General features: G+C 39.2%; 1 protein-coding gene across 1 annotated transcript in view; it reads left to right on the top strand.

Annotated features, from left to right (window-relative positions):
• B4GALT5 (beta-1,4-galactosyltransferase 5) overlaps positions 1-23,405 on the top strand; it is a 51,976-nt gene extending 28,571 nt beyond the window's left edge. The window contains exons 3-9 of the mRNA XM_058178169.1: positions 2,650-2,763; positions 5,332-5,456; positions 6,725-6,841; positions 7,824-8,011; positions 8,188-8,310; positions 14,186-14,287; positions 18,029-23,405. Of these exons, the coding sequence (XP_058034152.1) occupies positions 2,650-2,763; positions 5,332-5,456; positions 6,725-6,841; positions 7,824-8,011; positions 8,188-8,310; positions 14,186-14,287; positions 18,029-18,176 (917 nt within the window). The 3' untranslated portion in view covers positions 18,177-23,405. The remainder of the gene's footprint in view (positions 1-2,649; positions 2,764-5,331; positions 5,457-6,724; positions 6,842-7,823; positions 8,012-8,187; positions 8,311-14,185; positions 14,288-18,028) is intronic.
• The last annotated feature ends 3,079 nt before the right edge of the window (positions 23,406-26,484 follow it).

The raw sequence follows: 26,484 nt of genomic DNA, 5'->3' as shown, positions 1-26,484 counted from the left end.
TGTCACCCCGGTCCTTCTTTTCATTAAACTAGACATACCCAGTTCCTGCAACCATTCTTCATATGTTTCAGCCTCCAGTCCCCTAATCGTCTTTGTTGCTCTTCTCTGTACTCTTTCTAGAGTCTCCACATCTTTTTTACATTGTGGCGACCAAAATTGGATGCAGTATTCCAAATGTGGCCTTACCAAGGCATTATAAAGTAGTATTAACACTTCACCTGATCTTGATTCTATCCCTCTGTTTATGCAGCCTAGAACTGTGTTGGCTTTTTTGGAAGCTGCTGCACACTGCTGGCTTATATTTAAATAGTTGTCCACTAGGACTCCCAAGTTCCCTTTCACAGTCACCACTATCGAGCGAGGTACCACATATACTGTACCTGCGTATTTTGTTTTTCTTGACTAAATGTAGAATCTTACTTTTTTCACCATTGAATTTCATTTTGTTAGTGCCCAATGTTCAAATCTGTCAAGATCCTTCTGTATCTTAAGCCAATCTTCCGCAGTGTTGGCTATTCCTGCTAGCTTGGTGTTGTCTGCAAATTTGATGAGTTCCCCATCTATCCTCTCGTCCAAGTCATTGATGAGATGTTGAAGGGTACTGGGCCTAAAACAGAGCCTTGGGGTACCCCACTGCATACTTCCCTCTATGAAGATGCAATTCCATTGAGGTGCGGTTGGTGAGCCAGTTACGAATCGATCTGATGGTGATGCTGTCTAACCCACATTTCTCTATTTTATCTAGTAGTAGGTTATGGTCTACTTTATCAAATGCCTTATTGTATGCCGTATTATCTCATTGCATTTAGAGGGACTATGCAGCCTCTGAACTCATTCACAACCTGCTTTATTTTTGCATGTAATTTTCTCATGAAAATCAGCATATTGTCACATGAACATTAACAGGCTCATTTATAAGAAAGCCACAATAGTTTCATTAGAAGTGAAATGGTAAAATTAAAAAAATGAGCATTCTGAGTAATATGTTTTATATCAAGGAAATTCAAGAGTTGAAATTCTAGTTGTCTAAATATGCATTCTTCAGATCTGTATAAAGTACAGATCATAAAAATTAAGATAAGCAGAAAAAATGAATTAGTGGTTTGCTATTTATAAGAATATATGATGGTAACATGTAAGCACAATAACCTTGCTAATATAGATACTAATGGAGTGCCTTGTTTTATTTAATTTCAGTCTCATGTTGGCCTCCTTCACGGTGAAATATGAGCTTGCTGCTGCAATTATTACACATTCTGATAGCTGAACTCTTTAACACCGTGACCTTGCTGAAAAAAATAAAGGACAATCTGAATTTTGAAAAAAACAATTAGAATATTTTTATTGTACTTTAGTCTGCATGTCTTCATAGATTTGATATGTTAGGTTAGAACAAAAAAATATTCATCTTCAGTGCTAGGAAACATAAGGCATTTTACATCACATAAGGCATTTTAAAAACAGTTATGTAAATAACTGCAGCTACCTGGAAAATTTGTTCACATTTGTCAACAACATAGAGCTAGTCTTTCCTGGATCATCAAAATTCTTTTCCTTCTGAAGTGAAGAGGGTTTTATGTGTTGGAAGCAAGTGAAGACCATTCTCTTTTGTTTGCTCTTCAGCAGATAGATTGAAATTGTTGAAAAGATAAACATCCCTGTTAGTTTTGATTTGATACCTGTTACTTATTTTGATTATGTTATTATTTTATGTTTTACTTTCACAGGATCTTGCAAAGTAATTGGTATATATTATTGAAAATGAAATAAATTAATCATATGTTGTAACAAAATGGGCCCAGATTAAATATCCACTCAATGGATATTAGAAATGGGAAAATGTGTCATTGATCCTTAGGATCAACCTGTTCCTCTTAAATCAGTGTTAAGGTCTTAACAATATACTGTAGCTAATGGGAGAGTGAGTAGATTATTTGTTTGAGTTTTATTTGTGTTGATGCATTACAGACTCTTTTAAACATGCAGTCAGAAACATCAAGAAATGATCTTATTATGTTTTATAATTTTGTCTAGTTCAGAACACTATACAGTGCTTGTCCAAGACATTAAGAGTTTTTTTCCAGCCCTATTTGGAAACATTAGGGATTAAACCTTAAATACATTGTGCAGGTGCTGGATTAATGAACTAAAATCTTTTTTTCTTAATAAAAATCTGGTTTGAAAGGAGAATGGCTTGTTTATCAAAAGAGATAGGTCAGTTAATATTTTTATAGCCACTATCAAATACTTTGGATGAATTACGTTTCCATAATTCTGTCTGCTTCTGATTTCCATTTTACATAATAAAATCCAAATGTTGCTTTTATGGTGCTGTTGACATATAAATTATGAGCACAACATGGCAAATCCTAAAATAAGCGTTAGGAATTCCTCAAATGAATAAAATAAACAAAATTATGTAGTGTCTTACTGGCTTTAAAAGTATTTAATGCATTAATTCTGGAATTTCTTTTCTTTCTTTCTTTTCTTTGGGAGGAAATTTCATTTCCTATTGATAAAATCATGAAAGTTATTGTTTATGTTGCATAATATTAAAGATATTAAGAAATAAACCAAATGACTTGGCTAGTAATAGTAAATAATGAAATACTTTTGAATAGGAGTCTTGTTTTCTCACTCTTCCATCAGATTATCCTCTTGATTTGAATCACAGTGAAAACTTTCTGCAAACAACAACTTTCCTTCCTGAAGATTTTACTTATTTTCCAAATCATACTTGCCCTGAGAGGCTTCCTTCTATGAGTAAGTTCTATTATGATTTACATAATAACTTTTCTCCCTTTCCAGTTATATGCTCACATAATATAAAGTCATATTCTAGCCAGAAATAAATTCTTTGATACCTTATTTATACAGTGTTGCTCCATATATTTTACATTTTTAATTGCATCTGAATTCAATTTGTTCAACCTAGAATTAATTACTCGTGTATAAGTAGATTGCTGAACTAAGTTTATATCATGGAAGAAACCACTGCTTACTTCCTTGAATTGCTTTATACTGCATCAAGGCTTCAGCTAATGCCTCCAGACTGTTCTGAAGCCACTTTTTGAAATGCTAAATAAACCATTGAATTGGTACCAAGTGAAGAAAGATAATTATTTTGTTCATAGAAAGGGAGCAGGTTCTATTGCTTAGCAAAATAGATTCAATATTACATTGAACGTTCCTTGTGCGAAGCATCCCTTCATGGCTTTACATGGCCCAGACATTATTTTGTTTATTAATGAATAATCTATTAATAAAATCTGCTTAATTCATTCACGTCCAGATTTTCTCAACTCTGGGATGGGGGAGAAATAGAGACTCTTTACCGCGTTATCATGCATAGATTGGAAGTACTCTAATATTTAAAAGTAGTTTATAGTCATCAAAAACATTTTATTTCCTCCATTGGCACATGGAGACTCTTCTTAGATATTCATAAAGGAACACCTTAAAGAATATAGGTCGTTCAAGCTTAATGTCTGTTTGTAAATAACTGTTCAAACTTATGTCAAAGTTTAGGCCATACATTTCAGGCATTACAGGTAGACCACACATAGGACTGGCTGCCATTATTTATGATGATTAATGTCCCTGCAGTCATGTGATCACCATTTGTGACCTCCTTTGTTGACTTTCTACAAGCAAAGTCAATGGGGAGACCTGCAGGTGTCACAAGTGGCAACCATGTGACTTTGCACTTAAGAATGGCATTGGATTTGTTTAACAATGACAATCAAAAGTGCTAGAATTTCCATTGTTTAGCAGTGCGGTTATGTGTTGTTGCTCTATGTGCCACATTGCTAAGTGACAGAAATTCCAGTCCCAGTTACTATCATTAATTGACGACTGCCTGTAATGCCTGAAGCATATGGCCTGAACCTTAAACTGGATTATCCTAAAATGTTGAGTTCCGTCTACTGTTTCTAAAGTCTGGTATATCCAATGAAGCATTATAAGTCCACATACTTGAAAGATTCATGCTTCAGTAGTGTTTGCTGAGTTTCTGTGCTCTACATTTGTGAATAAGCTGTCTTGGTTGGTGAGCATGATTATATCGATGAAGGATAATGAGGCCTAGTAAAATTACTGTCACCCATCATAAATAGCAATTGTTCTCCAGCAAATTTGGCAAATCCAAGCACACAAATTTGTTTTATGTGGAGTTTATATGCTTCCTTTCTTCATACTCAGCACTACAGTAAGAGTGTGATGCTGTTACATGTTAGTCATACAGCTTGTTCTTGGTTATTTTTCCAAATGAAGTATACAGTACACACTGTACACAGTAAATCATCAACTTAACCATTTGTTCAGCAACCTGAACAAAAAATTACAATGGTGCTAAATAGTGCATGAGCTGAAAGCTTTGTTATGTATCCAGTCACACTTGGCCAATAAAGAATTCTGTTCTGTTCTGTTCTATGAGACTTTTGACTGATGCTCAAAGTTATGGCCATTGCATCTCCTCCATGATCATATGATTATGATCTGGGCTCTTGGCAAACCATTTGCACTTACAACAGGTTACCAAGCTCTCCACGATCATGTGACTACCATTTGCAATCTTCTGTGCTGGCTTCCTCAGAAAGCCAACAGGGAAACCAGCCAGAAAGGTTGCAAGCCACTTCATTTCTCTGGGCAACAGTGTGCTGCATGGAGAAATGAAGCTTGGAGTGTTTTGCTTCTCCATGCAGCACACCGCCTCCTCTCCCTGCCCTGAGACTTTTTAACTTTCTAGCACATGGCAGGGAGAAGAGCCAACATGCTGAGCCAGAGAAAAGAAGCTCTGATCATTTGTAGCCGAGCTTTTTTTCTCTGGCCCAGATCTGCACATATTGTCCCTTTCTTTGAAGATCCATGTAATCTCCTGCTCCTGGGAAAGCCAGGTCACCAATCGTTGAGCAAGACAAGCACATGTTCCTTGCTTAACAATAGCATTGACTTATTACTGTAATAGGCAGGCTCCATTTCAATTGTAACATGTAGACTATCTGCAGTACCCAAGTACTCCTTGAATGTAAGAGGCTTCTAATTCTTATATCATCTAATTCTTGTACCATCAATAACCTACGGTAGTAACCCTCCAAATTTTATTTGCAAGGGTATGGTATCTCCTGATAATCTATAAATTTAGGTAAATTTATTGGCTTAGAACTTTGATTAAAATGGTAAAGGGAGGAGTTAATTCCAAAAATTACAATTGATTGCAAGATAACAATAACAGTAGTATAGCAACAAAATGCATAATATGGTGAGAGATTACAAAATGTATTTTCTGAGCTGTGCTTGCTGCTTCTCATTTTCTCCTTTTTACATACACAGAGGGGCCAATTGATGTAAATATGAGTGAAATCAGTATGGATGAGATACACCAGTTTTTCTCTCAAGACCCTACTATCAAATTAGGAGGCCACTGGAAACCTAATGACTGCTTGCCTCGCTGGAAAGTAAGCTACAGAAAGAGAATGTTGAAAATAATAATGCCATAACATCTCAAATCCTGAGTTTGTTATGTGTAATATAAAGGGCTTATGTTTTTCTTTGGCCTTATAATTCAGGGGTTTTTATTTTGGTAGCTGTTATAATAGAAGAGAATATTTATACAGTAGAGTTCTTAGTGCTTTCTGAGCTTAGTTGTCTGCAAACATTTTATTACTCAGCTAGCTAATATTGTTAGTGTGTCTCGCATCCAAGTTGAAAGCAGAGTTTCTAGCACTATTCATTCTCCACTTTGGAAATCTCACTTCAAGAACTGATCCTAGGAATATTAAAAATAAAATTAGGAATCTGCCTTGAAGAACTGGAGTTCAGTATGATATTTTAATGTAATGCAAGTTCAAGAACCAAGCCTGAAGCCACATCTTTAAAATATTATTATTATTTATTATTATTTATTAGATTTTTATACCGCCCTTCTCCCAAAGGACTCAGGGCAGTGTACAGGCAAAAATAAAACAGATAATACAATATACAATTTAAAAAGCAGATTAAAAAACTTATTTTAAAATTAGCCTGATAGGTTAAAATATACTAGACTAAAAAACCCCATTTAAAATTAATTAATAAAAATTTAAAATTTAAAATTAATAAAATTCAATTCAAGCCAGCCCCGCGCGAATGAAAAGATGTGTCTTCAGTTCGCGACGGAAAGTCCGAAGGTCAGGTATTTGGCGTAAACCCGGGGGAAGCTCGTTCCAGAGTGTGGGAGCCCTCAAAACGAAGCCCCTTCCCCTGGGGCCCCCCAGCCGACATTGTTTGGCGGACGGCACCCTGAGAAGTCCCTCTCTGTGAGAGTGTACGGGTCGGTGGGAGGCATGTGGTAACAGCAGGCGGTCCCGTAAGTACCCAGGCCCTAAGCCATGGAGCCATATTAAATGATATTAATTATAATCTAATATTTAGTATTAGCAGGCAATGAGGTTTGTTTACAAGGACTGAGATGATGAGCCCATTTAACCTGTAAATCAGAAGTGCTGACACATGCACTTGGTCTCTGGAATGTTATTAGGGTAAAATAAATTAATTTGAATTTTATTGTAACATATTCAAACACAATTTTGCAAGAAAAGAACATTTAGGCAAGCCAGTTCCCACTCTTAAGGATTTTACTTACAAAAATAATGTCCATGTGAGGTTTATATCTTTGCTTATTTAGTATTGATAGCTTAGGTTGCTTGCAAGATCTTTGAAGCACTCATGATCTCTCTCCTTGTAGGTGGCTATTCTTATCCCATTCCGCAATCGTTTTGAACATTTGCCGGTTCTCTTTAAACATCTTATTCCAATGCTGCAACGCCAACGTTTGCAATTTGCATTTTATGTCATTGAGCAAGTAAGTTTGCATTTACTGTTTCTGTTTTCAAGGTTAATTTCTAGATTTCTGAAGATTAGTTGTGTTTTGATAACATTTTGTATCAAAATACTGAAGTAATTCTTTTAATGAGGCAACTCATGTCATCCTGAAGCCTTGGCTGACTGTTCCCCTAGCCAGCAACTTCTACTCATGCAGAGTGCAAATATAAAATATTCTTCCATTTACTGGGACTGCTGGAGGAGGTTTCAGGAGAGAAATGAAATGATGCATCCATTTCATTTTTAGAAGCATCCATTTCATTTTTAGAAGCTTTACAAAACATCTTCAAGGAACTGTTTTATTTAAACTTATAAAATAAAACTTTTAAGGACTTGCAAGGCTGTGCTAATTGCTACTCTAGTGATGGAAGAATGCTGATCTGTTGTATAATAGCAATACCACTTGGACGTACACCGCCCCAAAGTGCTTTACAGCACTCTCTGAGTGGTTTACAAATGTCAGCATATTGCCCCCAACAATCTGGGTTCTCATTTTACCAACTTCGGAAGATGGAAGGTCAACCTTGAGCCCGACGGGATTGAATTCCAGGCTGTGAACAGAGTTTGCCTGCCATACTGCATTCTAACTACTCCGCCACCAGGGCACCAAAAACCCTATAAGAAAGATATATTCTCCTATTTTTCAAGAATTATCCTGGCAACAATGTGTGTCTTTTTTGGTATTTGTAGTTAGGTTTTAGAGTGATCCTACAAGCCCACATATGTCTATCTGCAGGCCTTAATTTGCTGATATGTCAGACATGTCAATCTAATGAAACAACATTTTCTTAGGCAAAATTTGAAAGAAAAATCTTTGTGTCTTTGAAAAAGAAAACTTACCATACTGTAAGATATGAAGCAACTAAATGCACCTATTCATCCACTTCAAGTATTGGAACTTAGGTTGTCTTTTGTATGAAAGTAAATGTTATTTTTTTTTATATACTGGGCTTTTCTTCTAGGCAGGTAATCAGCCCTTTAATCGCGCTATGCTCTTTAATGTTGGCTTTCGGGAAGCTATGAAGGACTTGGACTGGGACTGTTTCATCTTTCACGATGTGGACCATATACCTGAGAATGACCGTAACTATTATGGATGTGGACAGATGCCAAGACATTTTGCTACTAAGTTGGATAAGTACATGTATATGTAAGTAAGTGTAATTCCCTAGTGAGTTTAATGCTGAAAGTAGAAAATTAATTAGAAGTAGATACCACTGTAACTAAAACTAATTGAGACAAGCTACAACCACATATTTGCTGTGACCATTAAAAACTGTATTCATTTCAAACTTGACTAACACTTTTATTTTCATCTATCCGTAGCCTTCCATATGCTGAATTTTTTGGTGGAGTGAGTGGCTTGACAGTGAAACAGTTCAAAAAAATCAACGGCTTTGCAAACGCGTTCTGGGGCTGGGGTGGAGAGGATGACGACCTTTGGAACAGGTACACTGCATGCAGGAAATGGAGAGGGTTGGTTGGCATGTAAATTCCAATTGACCGGGCTCCATGATTTAGTTTCAAATTCCACAAGACTTGTGAACAAAAAGAATTGCAATATAAAATTAAAAAGGAGTGACTTTTGTCAGTTTTTTCAGAAAATTTATATCCTTGGTTACATCCTGCATTATATACTCATCTTAGCAATACCAACTGCCGGAAAGTCTTCCCTATTTTCTTTTTATGCTAATCAGCCCTGTTTTGGCAGCTGCCACTCTTACAACATAAAATCTAGATAATGCCCACCCACCTCCCCAGCCATGTCATTACAACTGATACAAAATTAGCCTTCTTTCCCATCGTTAATTTTAAATCAATTTAGTGTTACCATTTATTGTTTTAACGTTTCATATTTTTGCTTTTATTGATTGTAAGCCGCCTAGGCAAGATTTATTTATTTATTTATTTATTTTTATTTTATTAAATTTTTATACCGCCCTTCTCCCGAAGGACTCAGTACAGCCAGAATAAAAACAAAATATATACAATTTAAAACAACATTTAAAAGAGCAAATTTTAAAGGCTGATTATTAAAATTTAGATTTAAAAATTTAAAAATATTAAGAATACCCAATTTAAAATTCAACACAAATTATGCCAGTCCCGCTTTAATAAATAGATATGTTTTGAGCTCACGACGGAAGGTCCGAAGATCAGGCACTTGACGCAGGCCAGGGGGAAGTTCGTTCCAGAGCGTCACTGCCCCCACAGAGAAGGCCCTACTCCTGGGGGCCGCCAGCCGACACTGTTTGGCGGACGGCACCTGAGAAGACCTCTCTGTGAGGCGTCTGGTCGGTGGGAGGCAAAGGGTAACAGCAGGCGGTCTCGTAAGTACCGGGTCCTAAGCCATGGGCGCTTTAAAGATAGTTACCAAAATCTTGAAGCGCACCCGAAGACCACAGGAAGCCAGTGCAAGCTACGGAGCAGCGATGTCACGTGGGAGCCACGAGCGGCTCCGTTACTACTCGCGCAGCCGCATTCTGGACTAACTGCAGCCTCCGGGTGCACCTCAAGGCAGCCCCATGTAGAGAGCATTGCAATAATCCAGCCTAGACGTAACCAGAGCGTGAGTGACCGTGCATAAGGCATCCCGGTCAAGGAAGGGCGCAACTGGCGAACCAAGCGAACTTGGTAAAGGCCCTCCTGGCGGCCGCCAGGTGTTCATCAAAGACAGCCGTCCATCCAGGAGGACGCCCAAGTTGCGAACCACCTCCTTTGGGGCCACTAACTCGCCCCAACAGTCAGCTGCGGTGCAGCTGACTGTACCGGGATGCCGGCATCCACAGCCACTCCGTCTTGGAGAGATTGAGCTTGAGTCTGTTTCTCCCCATCCAGACCCGTACAGCTTCCAGGCACCGGGACAGCACTTCGACCGCTTCGTTGGGGTGGTCCGGGGTGGAAAAGTACAGCTGAGTATCATCAGCGTACAGATGATAACTCACCCCGAAACCACTGATGACCTCACCCAGCGGCTTCATATAGATGTTGAACAGGGTAGGCGAGAGAATCGACCCCTGAGGCACCCCACAAGTGAGGCGCCTCGAGGCCGACCTCTGCCCCCCTGTCAACACCGTCTGCGACCGGTCAGAGAGATAGGAGGAGAACCACCGATAAACGGTGCCCCCCACTCCCAATCCCTCCAACCGGCGCAGCAGGATACCATGGTCGATGGTATCGAAGGCCGCTGAGAGATCTAATAGGACCAAGGCAGAGGAACAATCCTCTGCCCCTGGCCCTCCAGAGGTCATCCACCAACGCGACCAAAGCCGTCTCCGTGCTATAACCGGGTCGGAAGCCAGACTGGAACGGGTCTAGATAGACAGTTTCCTCCAGGTGCCGAGGGAGCTGCCATGCAACCACACTCTCTACAACCTTCGCCACAAAGCGAAGGTTGGAGACTGGACGGTAATTACCCAAAATAGCTGGGTCCAGGGAAGGCTTCTTGAGGAGAGGTCTCACCACCGCCTCTTTCAAGGCGGCGGGGAAAACCCCTTCCATCAAAGAAGCATTTATAATCCCCTGGAGCCAGCCTCGTGTCACTTCCTGAGCAGCCAGCACTAACCAGGAAGGGCACGGGTCCAGTAAACATGTAGTTGCATGTAACCTCCCCAGCAACCTGTCCATGTCCTCGGGAGCCACAGACTCAAACTCATCCCAAATAACCTCAACAAGACGTGTCTCTGTCATCTCAGCTGGATCATCGCAATCTTGGTCCAAACTATCCCGAAGCTGAACGATTTTATCGTATAGATAACCGTTAAACTCCTCAGCTCGTCCCTGTAAGGGGTCATCCCGTCCCTCTTGATGGAGGAGGGAACGGGTCACCCGAAACAGGGCGGCCGGGCGGTTATCTGCCGATGCAATGAGGGTGGAAACGTAGGAACGTTTCGCCTCCCTCATTGCCACTAGGTAGGTCCTAGTAAAGGACCTCACTAGTGTCCGATCAGCCTCGGAACAGCTAGACCTCCAAGTACTCTCTAGGCGTCTTCTCCGGCGTTTCATCTCTCTCAGCTCCTCGGAAAACCAGGGAGCCAATTGAGATCTACGCCGGGTCAGAGGCCGCAAAGGCACGACACGGTCCAAAGCCCCAGCCGCGGCCCGTTCCCAGGCCGCAACCAGTTCTTCAGTCGTGCCGTGGGTAAGATCCTCAGGGAACGGCCCAAGCTCCGTCCGGAACCTCTCCGGGTCCATCAGGCGCCTGGGACGGAACCAACGCATTGGCTCCGTCTCCCTGCGGTGGTGAGCGGCGGTCCGAAAGTCTAGGCGAAGAAGAAAATGATCTGACCATGACACTGGCTCTTTAACTATATCTCCTAAATCCAGATCATTAACCCACTGACCAGAGATAAAAATCAGGTCTAGCGCGCCTCCCCCAATGTGTGTAGGGCCATCAGTTACTTGAATCAGGTCCAAGGCCGTCATGGAGGCCTGGAACTCCTGAACCACCGTTGATGACAAGCCGGCTGATGGCAGGTTGAAATCCCCCAAGACCAAAAGTCTGGGAATCTCAACCGCCACGCCAGCAAGCACCTCTAGTAGCTCAGGTAGGGCTGTAGTCACGCAGCAAGGAGCCAGGTACGTGATCAACAGCCCCATCTGATTCCGGTGGCCCCACTTCACAAGGAGGGATTCACAGCCAGCTATCTGAGGAACAGTGGACTCCCTCGGCCCTAGACTTTCTTTAATCACAACCGCCACCCCCCCACCCCTACCTTGGGCCCTCGGCTGATGGAATGCACGGAAACCCGGAGGGCACAGTTCAACCAGGGGTACACCCCCTTCTGTGCCCAACCAGGTCTCCGTAATGCCCATGAAGTCCGCGGACTCCCTCTGAATCAGATCACAAATCAGGGGAGCCTTATTGACCACGGACCGGGCATTGCAAAGCATCAGCCGAAGACCCAAGCTCTGAGGGTCTTGACCTTCCGGGGAACGAGTGAGGACTGAGGGGCCGGAGCACGTGATCGCTTTTAAACATCGAACACGTGCTCCCGAAGAACGATACGACCCCCCGCCTCCGCCATATCTGCCTCTCCCACTTACCGTACAGATGGAATAATACTCTCTGCTCTGCACATACCCCTCCCCCCCTGTCTTCGGACCGGCTGTAATAATGTCGTGAGCGTGCACTGGGACTGGACATACCCTCCCCGACGGGTTTCCCCCAACACCCGACTTTACCCTCCCCCCCTTTAAAAATTCCCTATTTAAAAATCCCCAAAGACTCTTCCTTGACGCATGCCACCTCTGTGGGTCCCAAGACCCGTCATTGAGGCCGGCCCTAGGTAATGTGGCAGGCCATTCCTGCGAGGCGGGGGCACCTCGCAGGCGCAAGAGTTCATGTGGCGAATAACGCATGGAATCAGTCGACAGCTGACTATGTCCCCTTTAGCAGCTGAGATGTTATACTGAGATGTTTTTCCGGGGTCCGGTATCAGATGGAAAAAGAAAACAGGCAGTCTGTCCTGGATAGATGTAAAATCCATTAGATAGATGTAAAATCTATTGCTATCCTGGTGGATTAACAGACAAAAGATCGTAAACCGTCTTAACCCAACCCGGATGGGTTGCATATATGTGGCATATATGGATATATGGATATATAGATGGGTGGCATATATGTTTAATAAATAAATAATAAAAAATAAACAAAGTCTACTTCATCTTCCACCTTTGGATTTAAGGTGAAACATGAAGTACTGTTTATTTCTTGGGTATAGTTAGTTTAATGTATTAGATAAGCTGTTTTTAGAAGTACATAACAACAAGATTAGAGGGATGCTGTCAATATAATTTACTTGGACTTCAGTAAGGCATTTGATAAAGTAGACCATAACGTACTACTTGATAAAATAGAAAAATGTGGGTTAGACAGCATCACCACCAGATGGATTCATAACTGGCTGACCAACCGCACTCAATGTGTGGTCCTAAATGGAATTGCATCTATATGGAGGGAGGTATGCAGTGGGATACCCCAGGGCTCTGTTTTAGGCCCAGTACCCTTCAACATCTTCATCAATGACTTGGATGAGGGGATAGATAGGGAACTCATCAAATTTGCAGACGACACCGAACTAGCAAAAATAGCCAACACTCTGGAAAATTGGCTTAAGATACAGAAGGATCTTGACAGACTTGAACATTGGGCGCTATCTAACAAAATAAAATTCAATGGTGAAAAAAAAAAAGGTTCTACATTTAGGCAAGAAAAACAAAATGCACAGGTACAGTATATTTGGTACCTTGTTCAATAGTGGTGACTGTGAGAGGGATTTTGGAGTCCTAGTGGACAATCATTTAAATATGAGCCAGCAGTGTGCAGCAGCTGCCAAAAAAGCCAACATAGTTCTAGGCTGCATAAACAGAGGGATAGAGTCAAGATCACGTAAAGTGTTAATGCCACTTTATAATGCCTTGTTAAGGCCTAACACTTGGAATGCTATATCCAATTTTGGTCACCACAATGAAAAAAGATGTTGATTCCCTAGAAAGAGTGCAGAGAAGACCAACAAAGATGAAAGAGGACTCGAAAACATATAAAGAACAGTTGCTGGAACTGGACATGTCTAGTCTTCCGAAAAGAAGGACTAAGGGAAACATAACAGTGTTCCGATATCTCAGGGGTTGCCACAAAGAAGAGGGAGTCAAACTATTCTCCAAAGCACCTGAGGCAGGGGTGAAATCCAGCAGGTTCTGGAGAACCGGTAGTTGAAATTTTGAGCAGTTCAGAGAACTGGCAAATACCACCTCTGGCTGGCCCCAAAGTGGGTTGGGAATGGAGATTTTGCAATATCCTTCCCCCAGGAGTAGGGAGGAAATGGGGATTTTGCAGTATCCTTCCCCTGCCATACCCACCTAGCCATACCCACAGAACCGATAGTAAAAAAAATTGGATTTCACCACTGACCTGAGGTAGGACAAGAAGCAATGAGTGGAAACTAATCAAGGAGAGAAGCAACTTAGAACTAAGGAGAAATTTCCTGAATTGTTAGAACAATTAATCAGTGGAACAATTTGCCTCCAGAAGTTGTAAATGCTCCAACACTGGAAGTTTTTAAGAAGAGATTAGAATACTCATTATAGCTATGCCCCATAGCTTCATAGTTATCAGTAAATAAACAGCTTATTCCACTTTCTAACTGGAATATAATAAGTAGCCACACAACTAAATTCAAATGAAAAAGTGTATAAATAAGATAATTTAGGAGATACGTTAGGATGCTTGCTTATGAATATTGTTGATATGATGTTTGCTCAAATGATTGGTGTTGGCAAATGCTAAATTCAAAGCTATGAAATGATTCCCTTTCTCCTCCAGGGTTCACTATGCAGGCTACTTGGTTACTCGACCAGAAGGCGATACAGGGAGATACAAGTCAATTCCCCATCATCACAGAGGGGAAGTTCAATTCTTAGGAAGGCAAGTTCTTATAAATATTGTATATATGCAGATTTTCCTGTCCATTAGATTCGAGTGGATTTCATTCTAAATGCTAAAACTCTGCACCTTAAAAGGTATGGTGAAGTTTAACAGTCTAAAATCTCCAGTGTATTTCTTAAACAATATAGACAAGCTATTGTCTGCATTCACCAATTAGATGGTTGAGCCCATTAAGTCTTTCATCTTAAAAAGTCTTATGGATCTTTACTTTGTAACCCCAGGTCATTGCATTGCTTTTCTTTATGATTTCTGGTCATCCGACTATATTTCAGTTTGAGTTTAAAATGATTCTAAAATAGAACTAACTTGCTATCTCTGCATAAAAATACATGTGTTTGTGGGATAGGTAATTATAGTAGTTCAGATTACCTTATATCACAAACTAATTCAGTTCTCCTTGCTTTTCCAGTCAAGACATATTTGTCCCCAGAAATTTCCTAATCCTAATTTGGCCTTGCAAATGTTCAGATGTTTCTACTGGAAAAGCACAAACATGGCTTATTCTCAGGCAGATTTCAGCAAAATTTTAAGATCCCCTTTCTCTTTAGTTGGCAAACTTAAATGTCTTTGTGACCTCCACGTTCAAGGATATACATGTAGTCCTTGATTTATGATCAAAATTGGAACTAGAAGTGATGCATTCATTAAGTGAATTGCACCTGATTTTACAACTTTTTTGCAACAGTCATTAAGCAAATCACATGAGCAAAACAGCTTCCTCCTTTGCTTATCAAAAACCTTCTGGGAAGGTTGCAAAAACAGTTGCCAGATGCCCGAATTTTGATTGTGTGACTATGGGGACACTGAGATGGTTGTAAATGTGAGGACCAGTCATATGTCCCTTCTTTTCAGCACTCTCAAAACTTCGAATGATCGTTAAATGGATGGTCATAAGACCTGTAGTCCAGATATTTTCCCAGTTCTGGCTTGAGTTGTAATTTCGACCATTGGGAGGATACTACTTACTGCCTACTGAAATAGGCTGAAAAATGATGCCATAACTTTATCTTCCTTATTTTTATATTCATTTACATATGGTTGTATGAAAAGTTTGTGCTCATAGTAAATTTTGCATCAGGGTTTCTCATGCAGTACTGAATTGTAATAATCTTGAAAATGAATTGCAGTTAGATTCTTGGTACTGAATGCTGCATCTTTTAAAGTGGCCTCTTTATATATCAAGCTTATAGATATTTTAAAGGTCTGTTTTAATGTAAAATACTGATTTCATATTGCAGTATATGCTTCCAGTTAATTGTATTCTGAAGCACAAAATGAGTTTATAGTATACAATGTTCTGCTTTCTGACCTTTTCTTCTTTCCAGTCAACCATTCCATTTTTTTGAAATGATGTTTCTTTCCGTTTTTCTGTTAGCCTTTACTTTGCTGTTGAAGTTCCTGTATAGTAATTGTGTTTAACTGGGAATTAGAGCAGTTATAATTTGGAGGTTTTCTCCTTAGCCTCAAGTGTTTGTGGGACATTGATGCTTGTGTGGAAAGGAAAGCAAAGGAAAACTTCAATACCCGGAGCTGTTTTAGTAAAAAAAAAATATTATTGCTTTGGGCCAAAGCCTATTTAGGGCCCATTAAATCATGAATCACTACTTCATTTCAACCTTAAACATTTAAACAGTTTTTAAGGATAGTTTCTAGAGTACCATCTTTAGGGAAAATTTGCTTTCAAAGGCAGCTCTTTAAAATGCTTTCCCCTGTGGATTAAATTGTTGCCTTCTTGTTTTCGAAGTAATCCTCAGTTTTTAGTTGCTTAGTTGATTTATTCAAAGACAGCGCACCTGAATTCTCACACGGCCTCTTCTCTTTTTTCCCATCCTCCTTGTTCTGTTATGAAACTGTTACCTGTTTCAGTTCCAGCTGCTAACAAGTAAAAGCAAGCCAGTCCAAGGGAGAAATTTAGACTGTAATTTGCAAGTGATAGAGCATTAAATGATTTATTTGACAAGGAGTTCGCTAAAGGGACTTCTATCCCAGCAACATATTTCCCTTTGCCCTTACTGAAGGAGATGGAGGGGAAAATTGTACCTTCAGTAATTATGGGATTATGAACATTTACGCCATACACGTGTCGTTACCTGTTTTTGTTCTTCTGGTTAAGCTTTGCTAGTAGAGAATATATGTTGACAGAGGTTATAGCTCCATCTATGCTGAAGGTGTGACATGTTATATCCCAATGAAGTGCAGCTAGGGATCTCTAGTATGAAATTATGCCATATATTGTAGCTTCAGGTTATGGAACAAGAACTAGGGGAAGCTGTGTTTGTCTGTATGCACGCAATATGTATTATGTACACATGAACACACTCCCAATTATATTTGAGAAGAGAAAGTTCTCAGCTTTAGTATCTCAAACTTCAACAAGCAATAAATGTATAAAAAGGTCACTGACTATATATAAAAGTGTCAAGTGTTATGGAACAAAGAGGACTATCAGGAATTATTTTGTAACAGCCTATCTGTGCATCTGGAAGATCATTCAATGTTGTAGTGGAGTCATTTTTCAAAATGATTTTAAATTTCTTTAAACTGGCAGCATAATTTTATCTTGCTTTGTTCATTGCTGTTGACTTGGACCCGCTGATAACTACCGTATATCCTTCCTTCTGCTTATATTGCTTTTGCTTAATAATGTTTTGAATTGTAACTCATTTGTGTGGCTTAATTTCTGTAAAATAACCACAAAACTGGTAGTATCCATAAATAACTATTAGAACTTTTAATTATTAATTTAATGGTTGGAAACTGATCAAGGAACCTAGAAATAAGGAGACATTTTCTGACAGTGAGAATAAGTATTTGTGCTTCATCCTTTCTCGTGAATGTAAGAAAATAAAAGTGTCAGAAAAAGAGTTTTCATTCTTATATATATTTATAAAAAATGTCTGAAATCTATATAAAGAATGAATTTTAGCAAACAAAACAATTCTTTGAATCCATGTTCAGAAGTGATTTCCATTCATTGACCATGCTGATTATATAAAATGAAAATAGGATTTTTAAAAAGGGAAGTTTATGATTCAGAATGAGATTTATGGAAAAGGAAAAATGAAGCAATAGTTTTCTCGTCAGAATTGGTTGGAGCAGATCTTGGGCAATATGTTGGAAATTTATGCTTTCATGAGCAATATTAGAAAATTCAGTGAAGTGGAAGAAAAGAACTGGGCAATTTAAAATAAGAAAGCTTTTTAATAGTTTGTAATGTTTTAATTTTTGTCTGTTAAATTTGTATTTTGGTGTTGCTTACGTATATTTTCTTTGCAATATTTATTTATCAGGATCTGAGCATTTCAATAGAAATCCATTATTCTAGTTTAGATATCCAGCTCTGAAAAATGATTGTGTTCACATGATGTCCCTACCCATGGTTAATTTATCTATAGTTTCCTCACTTAATCCAATTACCTGTGTTCATACTTTATATACATACTTATGTACTATGTATATAAACTAATATAAATACAAAATGAAGCTACCAGTAGGATGTAAAGTTTTGGAATCCGGGAGATTCTTTATTCTGCCTAGAACTCAGACCTTTTAAATTGGACATGAATGGACTTCTGATGCCTGTAAACTGCATAGGCTGATATTTTTTCATAAATTAAGAAACTATTGATATTCAAAATGTAATCATATTAATAGTCTTTTATGTTATATGTTGGAACAATATTGATTTTAATGTTTTCTCTTTTTTTCTTTTTCTAATAGATATGCACTGTTGAGGAAGTCCAAAGAGAGGCAAGAATTGGATGGCCTCAATAATTTGAACTATTTTCCAAATATTACATATGATTCTTTGTATAAAAATATAACTGTCAATCTATCACCAGAGCTGGCTCTGGTGAGTGAATACTAAGAGAATATGAGAAGAGAATGTCAAGAGATGGTTTTATAGATGTCTCCTGGACAAGAATAATCTTGTGTCTAATGAAGGATCACAGTGTTTTGAAGAATAATTTTTCAAAAATACGCACAGAGATCATCAGACTGTAGACATATTCACACTGTCAGCGAGTTCAGACTTACTTGCTTTTTGATTTCTTTTTAAAAAGAACAGTGGTGTGACCTGCTGCTTTTGTCCCAGCATTCCATTTCTTTAAGCAATCTCCAGTAACAAATAGAAATTGAATGTGCTTTCCTGCTCATAAAACCAGTTTGGCTTAAAAGAAAGAAAGAAAGAAGAAAAGTCTTGGTGTCTTGACTTACGGTTCTGGAAGCTATCCTGTAAGCAACTGGTGTCAAACTTGCAGCATCGCGTTGCCATCACGTGACATATTGCGACGTTTTTTCCTTTTGTGGAGCTGGGGTGGGTGTGGCCTCCGCGTGAGGCATCCAATCCACGGGCCGCCAGTTTGACACTCCTGCTGAAAGCTATGGCCATGATTGGAGATGAACTGCTACCTAACAGTGACACCATTCTTTTGCATTTGTGTTTGCATTGGTTTTCTAATTGACTTGCTTGAAGGAAAAAAGATATATGTATCTATATATATCTATAGATCTATAGATACACACAATCACTTCTTAAAGAAGTATAGATGTAGATAAGCTGTATAAATTGCTTTCCTTTATTTTTTAAAAAATGCAGTTCAAAACTGAAGTTGAAGGTTTACAACTTAGCATAACTCAAGTAAGCCCTCAACTGTGCGAGCACTTCAGTACATAAGGATGACATGCAAGTAATTCTCTTCAGGGCTATTTAAGCAGTTGTTAGTGGGATAGAGACTCTCAGTTTATTGGTTATTTTGGAAACAATAGCAGTGTTTACTGGAAAAGGAGGAATCTGGCATTGGGAGAGTGAATTTTATTCATGAAAGTGCAAAGGCCAATTGTATTTTGGGGATTGCATAGTCTTTCTGGGTTTTTTGTTTGTTTGTTTGTTTGTTTTTGTGTGTGTGTGACCCAGTGCATTTTGTCCCCGTATTCCAAACTGACAGCAAAAACATCAGTGAAAATATTTCCCTGTTTCATCTTGGTAAGAGACAAAAAGTCTCCAGAAAGTTAACCAAGTTTCCACGTTGTTTGGTTAAAGTTTGCAAATCATTCAGTCTGTTGTTGGAAAAGTCTATAGTGATTTCTGTAACTTTAATTGGGGGGGTATGAATAATATTTTGATATATTTATTGTGTAAATGAAACTGAACTAACATAGACTAAAACTGTAGGTTGAAGTTCTTGGGTATGATTACTAACCAGAAAAACATTGCACAAGTACAAGTACTGGGATAAATGTATCCAGACTCCAACTCTTAATTAAAAGAATGAAGGGCATTGAGATTAGTTTTTAAAAATGTGAATATCAGGCAGAATTGGTTGGTCCATAATCTCTATCTAGTTTTTGTTTTAACCTACCATAATAAGTTTGTGCCTTTGTTTTGTTTTGTTTTTCTGGTTTAAAACCAGTCCATCTCTTTATATAGCATGTACAGACTTTTTAAAACCGGGGTATTTACTCTGGTAAAACAAATTGTTCTTTAATATATATTTATAGAGAGAGTTTAATGTGAAAAGTACTTTAATCTCTTTGATTGCATTGTTGCCTTCAGTTACTTTAACTTGTATAGGGTTGTGGTGGTGTTTGTTTTTTTAAGATTTTGGGTTTGGTAGATATATGACCCCCCCCCCCATATACAACAGTTGTGGAGGTGATTAACCAGACCCATTTTCTTGAATCTCTAGAGCTATGAAGGGGTGAGTGTGTGCTTGTGCGTGAAAGAGAAAGTGTGCATCTTATTGGCTGATATGAAAGGGCAGGAAGTCTGTTCTTGAATTTGCTGATAAGAAGGCTTTAAAATGTTTCATAATAGTACCTTTATGGTTGCTGCAGAGGGAATAACTTCGCTTTTATTCTTTTAATGGCACATGAAGCAATAAAGACTTCTGCATTTTGATAATTTTCAGTTGTGAATAATTCATATGTATTTTTTTTAACTTGGAAGGCTAGTAGAAATTAACATTTTATTTAATGGTGCTTTGGTTGAGAATGTGTTTCAATCTGTCTTAATTCACCTTGACATTTCCAAACATCTATTTGGCAGTGCTGCACACACACATACACAGATAAACACACACACACACACACACACACACACACACACACACACACACACACACAAAGAGATTGTGCACCCTTCTACTATACCCCCTGAATTACCTCTGCTAAGAAATGCACTTGTTGAAGATTGGTGTGAAAGAGTCAGTTTCACTTCTTAATTATTCTGGATTGATTTTTTTCTCCCAAAAAATTATTTTCTTGTCCTTCCTTTAAAAGCGTGGAATATCTTTTAAATGTGCACTGTTGCTCTTATCAGATAAGTCAGCTATTGTATGGTAAATGTAATTGTTGGAAACATAACTGTCAAGCGCATGTATTGTTATGGTGTTTTAAAAAATCATTTAAAATGTGTACATTAATAGCTGAAATTTCAACAGAGTGCTCCCCATTTCCATCAGCACTATCAGCTAATATTGCTAAGGGATAGAACACTCATTACAAAAATGTATGTTTTATATGAGCCATGTGGATCTTTATTTGGTAAACCTCTTTTTTGTTGTAAAAACTGTTTTGTATTCAGTTTAACATCTGAGCAACCACTGTGCATTGCCAAACATCTGCTGTCAAAGATAGAATTGAATCATATGTAATTTCTTTCTTTCTGTTGTTTTGAGCTTCTCTGTGTTTTCTGTGAGGCTCCAGGGGTATATTTTTGCACTGAAATCTAGTGTTAAAACACACAATTTTCAGCAATCCATTGTATCATTGCATTTATGCACCTGTGTGTTTGTACATTTTTGTATTTGTTAACTTATGAGTGATTTTTTTCAGTAAAAAGAATACATATTCAAGAACCAAGAAATGGTAATGATGTTACTTTATTTATGAGTGAATTACTAACCTGCAGTTCAGTGTAGTGAAGAGCCAGATTTATAGGCATGCCTTAATGCACAATTGGATCAATTTTACAATTTAAAAAAGATAATGCTTTTAGATAGTTAATTATTTGACTCAGTTTCCTTTCCATTACAGAAATCAACACATGAACTTCATTTATTAAACTTATTTATATTTATATGAAATTTAACTTTCAAATTTCTGCTTTATAAAGAAAAAATTGCTTCATTTTTTTTAAAAAAAGATCATATAAACAAATCAGATTACTCATTATTTGTACAAGCGCCTAGATAATTTCAGTAGAATGTATGAAATAGAAAAGGCTTTCTATTCCCTGAAGTTTAATTTATCAATGATTATTGTCTTCGTTAACCTATTTACTGACATTTTAAATTGGACCTACCAATTTATTCCCAACATTTTCATAAGTACCTTCTTTGGAAAGTTTCTTGGATCTAAAGGTAGGATAATTCCAGTTCTTAGCACTTAGGCATATGCCACTTCATGGTGCTTTACAGCCCTCTGTAAGCAGTTTTACAGAGTCTGCATATTGTCCACAACAATCTGGGTCCTCATTTTACCGACCTTGGAAGGATGGAAGGCTGAGTCAACCTTGGGCCGGTGAGGATCGAACGTCTTGCAGAATTAGCCTGCAATACTGCATTCTAACCACTGTGCCACCACAGCTCTTCCTTATCTTCCTGCATTAAGCTTTTTATTCATAATATTTGTGCCCCAAATTCTGAGTATTTATATAAAAACACTTGAAATCCTTGTGACTTGGTGTGGTCCTTCTTGTATTTGCATCCTTGTCATTGGTTGCCGACACATCCTGCATACTCCATTCAGTTCCATTCCCAGTACCATTTCAATTTAAAGTCCTCTGGATCAGGTTAGTAAAGTACTTTTTAAACACCTTCTGCCCAACTCTTGTGCAGTGTAGCCTATCCTCTGCCAGGACTCTCCTGTCTTGGAAACATGTTTTCTTATTAAAATCTAAACCATTCCTGTTAGCCTTGTCTGTGTAGCCAGATAGCTACACTTCTTGCTCTTATTGGGCCACGTCCTTGGATGGATGGAAGGAAGGCAGGCAGGCAGGCAGCAGGGAAACATCATCTGTGTCCCAGCTCTATCACCTTTCTGCTATTACCCTTTGTTGTCATAGCCATCTTTAAGGATTTGGCTGGCTGTGTCATATAGACCAGAGGATATTTATGCATGCCACACCTTTCTTATGATCATTGCAACATCCCCATAGTCACATGATCAGAATTCAGCTGCTTGTCAACTGACTTCTATTTATGATGGTTGCAGTGTGTCCCAGGGTCTTGCAATTCCCTTTCACAACCTTTGGACAAGCAAAGTCAATGGGGAAGCGAGATTCACTTTAACAATCACATTACTTAACAACTGTGGTGATTCACTTAAGAACTGTGGCAAGAAAGGTCATAAATGGTGCAAAATTCACTTAACAACTGTCTTGCTTAGCAGCAGAAACTTTGGGCTCAGTTGCAATCATAAGTTGAGGATGGCATTAAGTTGGAGGTGAATTGGGCTATTTGCATGCACAATGTCTTAATGCTAAGCTCTTTTCTGACTCCAGAGACTGGTATGAGAAGGGATTAGCTGGTCTCTGTTTAATACTTTGGGAGTTTAACTAATCAGATTATCCAGCAGTATGAATGTAATTAGAAAGGATCTATTAGCTTATGGAGCCTTGTGCATTTTTATCATTTCTCTTTTCTCAGCTGATGAGCTTGTGATGTTTTGCATGAGTTATTTTACTTGGGGGGGGGACTTGTGGTTTTCAAATTGTGCTTTTTTTGTTTCACTCATGACCATTTTTGGCTTTCTGCATCTCCCATTTACACACTGCACAAATGCTTTCTGTTGCTTTTAAATTGTAATATATATGTACAGCAATAATGATCAGCCAATACCTGTGACTTCAGGAAATTGAATAAACCAAAGAGATACACAAATGCTATGTACTGTAGTTGTGATTCAGAGATTTACAGCCTAGATAACAAGGTTTAAAGTAAACGTTTAAAGCTTACTTCAAAAAACAAGCAAAACTTGCACAAAGAAGAAAATAAACTATTTTGATAAGTTTCACGATATCAGCGATTTCTGATGGGATGAATGAAGGAGAGGCTTCTGAATGGAGGCTGCACAATGAGGGTGTTGCAGAATTAAATGACACTGATGGGTTTTTTGCACTGCTCCGAGCCAGATTTGAAGACCCAGACTGTATCAATGACAGTGAAGCCACCATTAAGTGGGAAGATGGATATCGGAAAATCATAATGGATATCGGAAAATCATAATGGATATCGGAAAATCATAATGGATATCGGCCCCTTGCCCCCTCCACCCCTCCTCCCAAGGAATGGCCAACCCATGAAGGCCAGCTGCCAGAAACAGCAGCCACTGGGTCAGACAGACTTCCAGGTGAAGTCCAGATTCCTAAGGCATATATAGACTTGGCCAAAGCGTTTAGCGAGGAGGAATGTAACATCCTCCCCCACCCCATTGGCCCACAGATTGTGCCATTGAATTAGAGCCGGGAGCCAAGTTACCAAAACCCAGGATGTACTCCATGATGCCTGCTGAAATGACTGAGTTGAGGAGGTACATCGACACCAACCTAGCCGGAGGGTACAGCCTCATGAAATCCAGAGTGGCCGCCCCCGTATTGTTTAAAGAAAAGAAAGTTGGGGGCTAAGATTATGTGTTGATTTTCAGAATGTCAATGCCATTTGAATACAAAACACTTACCCCCTACCACTAATGAAAGATTTGCTGAACCACCTGTCAAAAGGCAAGATTTTCACCAAGCTAGATCCAAGGGAAGCCTACTACTGGGTCCGCATAAGGGAGGGAGACGAATGGAAATCTTAACTGCCCCCTGGGCAGTTTCCAATTCCAAGTCATGCCATTTGGACTTCAAGGGCCCCCAGCAGTCTTCATGCAACTGATCGCATCCTGGACATAAACTGTTTCAACTCCTACCCTCAAAATGACGCTATAGAGCACTGCACACCAGAACAACTAGACACAAGAACAGTTTTTTCCCGAAGGCCATCACTCTGCTAAACAAATAATTCCCTCAACACTGTCAGACTGTTTACTGAATCTGCACTACTATTAATCGTCTCATAGTTCCCATCACCAATCTCTTTCCACTTATGACTGTATGACTATAACTTATTGCTGGCAATCCTTATGATTTTTAGTAACTCCAAAGATGTCAGAATCTATCATACTAGGCCTGGCTTGGCTGGACAAATGGGCCCCCACCATTAAGTGGGAAGATGGATATCGGAAAATCATAATGGATATCGGAAAATCATAATGGATATCGGAAAATCATAATGGATATCGGAAAATCATAATGGATATCGGAAAATCATAATGGATATCGGAAAATCATAATGGATATCGGAAAATCATAATGGATATCGGAAAATCATAATGGATATCGGAAAATCATAATGGATATCGGAAAATCATAATGGATATCGGCCCCTTGCCCCCTCCACCCCTCCTCCCAAGGAATGGCCAACCCATGAAGGCCAGCTGCCAGAAACAGCAGCCACTGGGTCAGACAGACTTCCAGGTGAAGTCCAGATTCCTAAGGCATATACAGACTTGGCCAAAGCGTTTAGCGAGGAGGAATGTAACATCCTCCCCCACCCCATTGGCCCACAGATTGTGCCATTGAATTAGAGCCGGGAGCCAAGTTACCAAAACCCAGGATGTACTCCATGATGCCTGCTGAAATGACTGAGTTGAGGAGGTACATCGACACCAACCTAGCCGGAGGGTACAGCCTGCGAAATCCAGAGTGGCCGCCCCCGTATTGTTTAAAGAAAAGAAAGTTGGGGGCTAAGATTATGTGTTGATTTTCAGAATGTCAATGCCATTTGAATACAAAACACTTACCCCCTACCACTAATGAAAGATTTGCTGAACCACCTGTCAAAAGGCAAGATTTTCACCAAGCTAGATCTAAGGGAAGCCTACTACTGGGTCCACATAAGGGAGGGAGACGAATGGAAATCTTAACTGCCCCCTGGGCAGTTTCCAATTCCAGGTCATGCCATTTGGACTTCAAGGGCCCCCAGCAGTCTTCATGCAACTGATCGCATCCTGGACATAAACTGTTTCAACTCCTACCCTCAAAACGACGCTATAGAGCACTGCACACCAGAACAACTAGACACAAGAACAGTTTTTTCCCGAAGGCCATCACTCTGCTAAACAAATAATTCCATCAACACTGTCAAACTGTTTACTGAATCTGCACTACTATTAATCATCTCATAGTTCCCATCACCAATCTCTTTCCACTTATGACTGTATGACTATAACTTATTGCTGGCAATCCTTATGATTTATATTGATATATTGACCATCAATTGTGTTGTAAATGTTGTACCTTGATGAACGTATCTTTTCTTTTATGTACACTGAGAGCATATGCACCAAGACAAATTCCTTGTGTGTCCAATCACACTTGGCCAATAAAATTCTATTCTATTCTATTCTATTCTATTCTATTCTATTCTATTCTATTCTATTCTATTCTATTCTATTCTATTCTATCAATGAAATTCTGCATGACTACATATATAAGAGGGTTCTTGTCAACTTGGACTATATTCTTATATTCAGCAAAAATATGGAAGTACATGTCAAATTAGTCAGGCAAGTGCTGAAAAAACTCTTTAGCAGCCAAACTTTACGCAAAGCTGTCAAAATGCAAGTTCCATAAGGAGTCCTTATGGGATACCTGGGCTACAGGGTGTCGAATCAAGGAATTGAAATGAACCCGGGGAAGGTGAAGGTGGTACTAGACTGGCAGCCACCACGAACACATAAGCAACTTCAAAGCTTCCTGGTTTGAAGTTGCTTATGTTTGCAAATTTTTACAGACAATTCATCCCTTCCTTCGCCGAGGTTGCTCTCCCCTTGACGGAATTACTAAAACTGGTCCATCTCCCGGCAAGCCAAAACCCAGGATGTACTCCATGATGCCTGCTGAAATGACTGAGTTGAGGAGGTACATCGACACCAACCTAGCCGGAGGGTACAGCCTGCGAAATCCAGAGTGGCCGCCCCCGTATTGTTTAAAGAAAAGAAAGTTGGGGGCTAAGATTATGTGTTGATTTTCAGAATGTCAATGCCATTTGAATACAAAACACTTACCCCCTACCACTAATGAAAGATTTGCTGAACCACCTGTCAAAAGGCAAGATTTTCACCAAGCT

Source organism: Ahaetulla prasina, chromosome 3 (assembly GCF_028640845.1).
Source record: "Ahaetulla prasina isolate Xishuangbanna chromosome 3, ASM2864084v1, whole genome shotgun sequence".
NCBI classification, from domain to species: Eukaryota; Metazoa; Chordata; class Lepidosauria; order Squamata; family Colubridae; genus Ahaetulla; species Ahaetulla prasina.
Note: the sequence above shows the minus strand (reverse complement) of the source record. Positions and strands in the feature narration are given on the sequence as shown.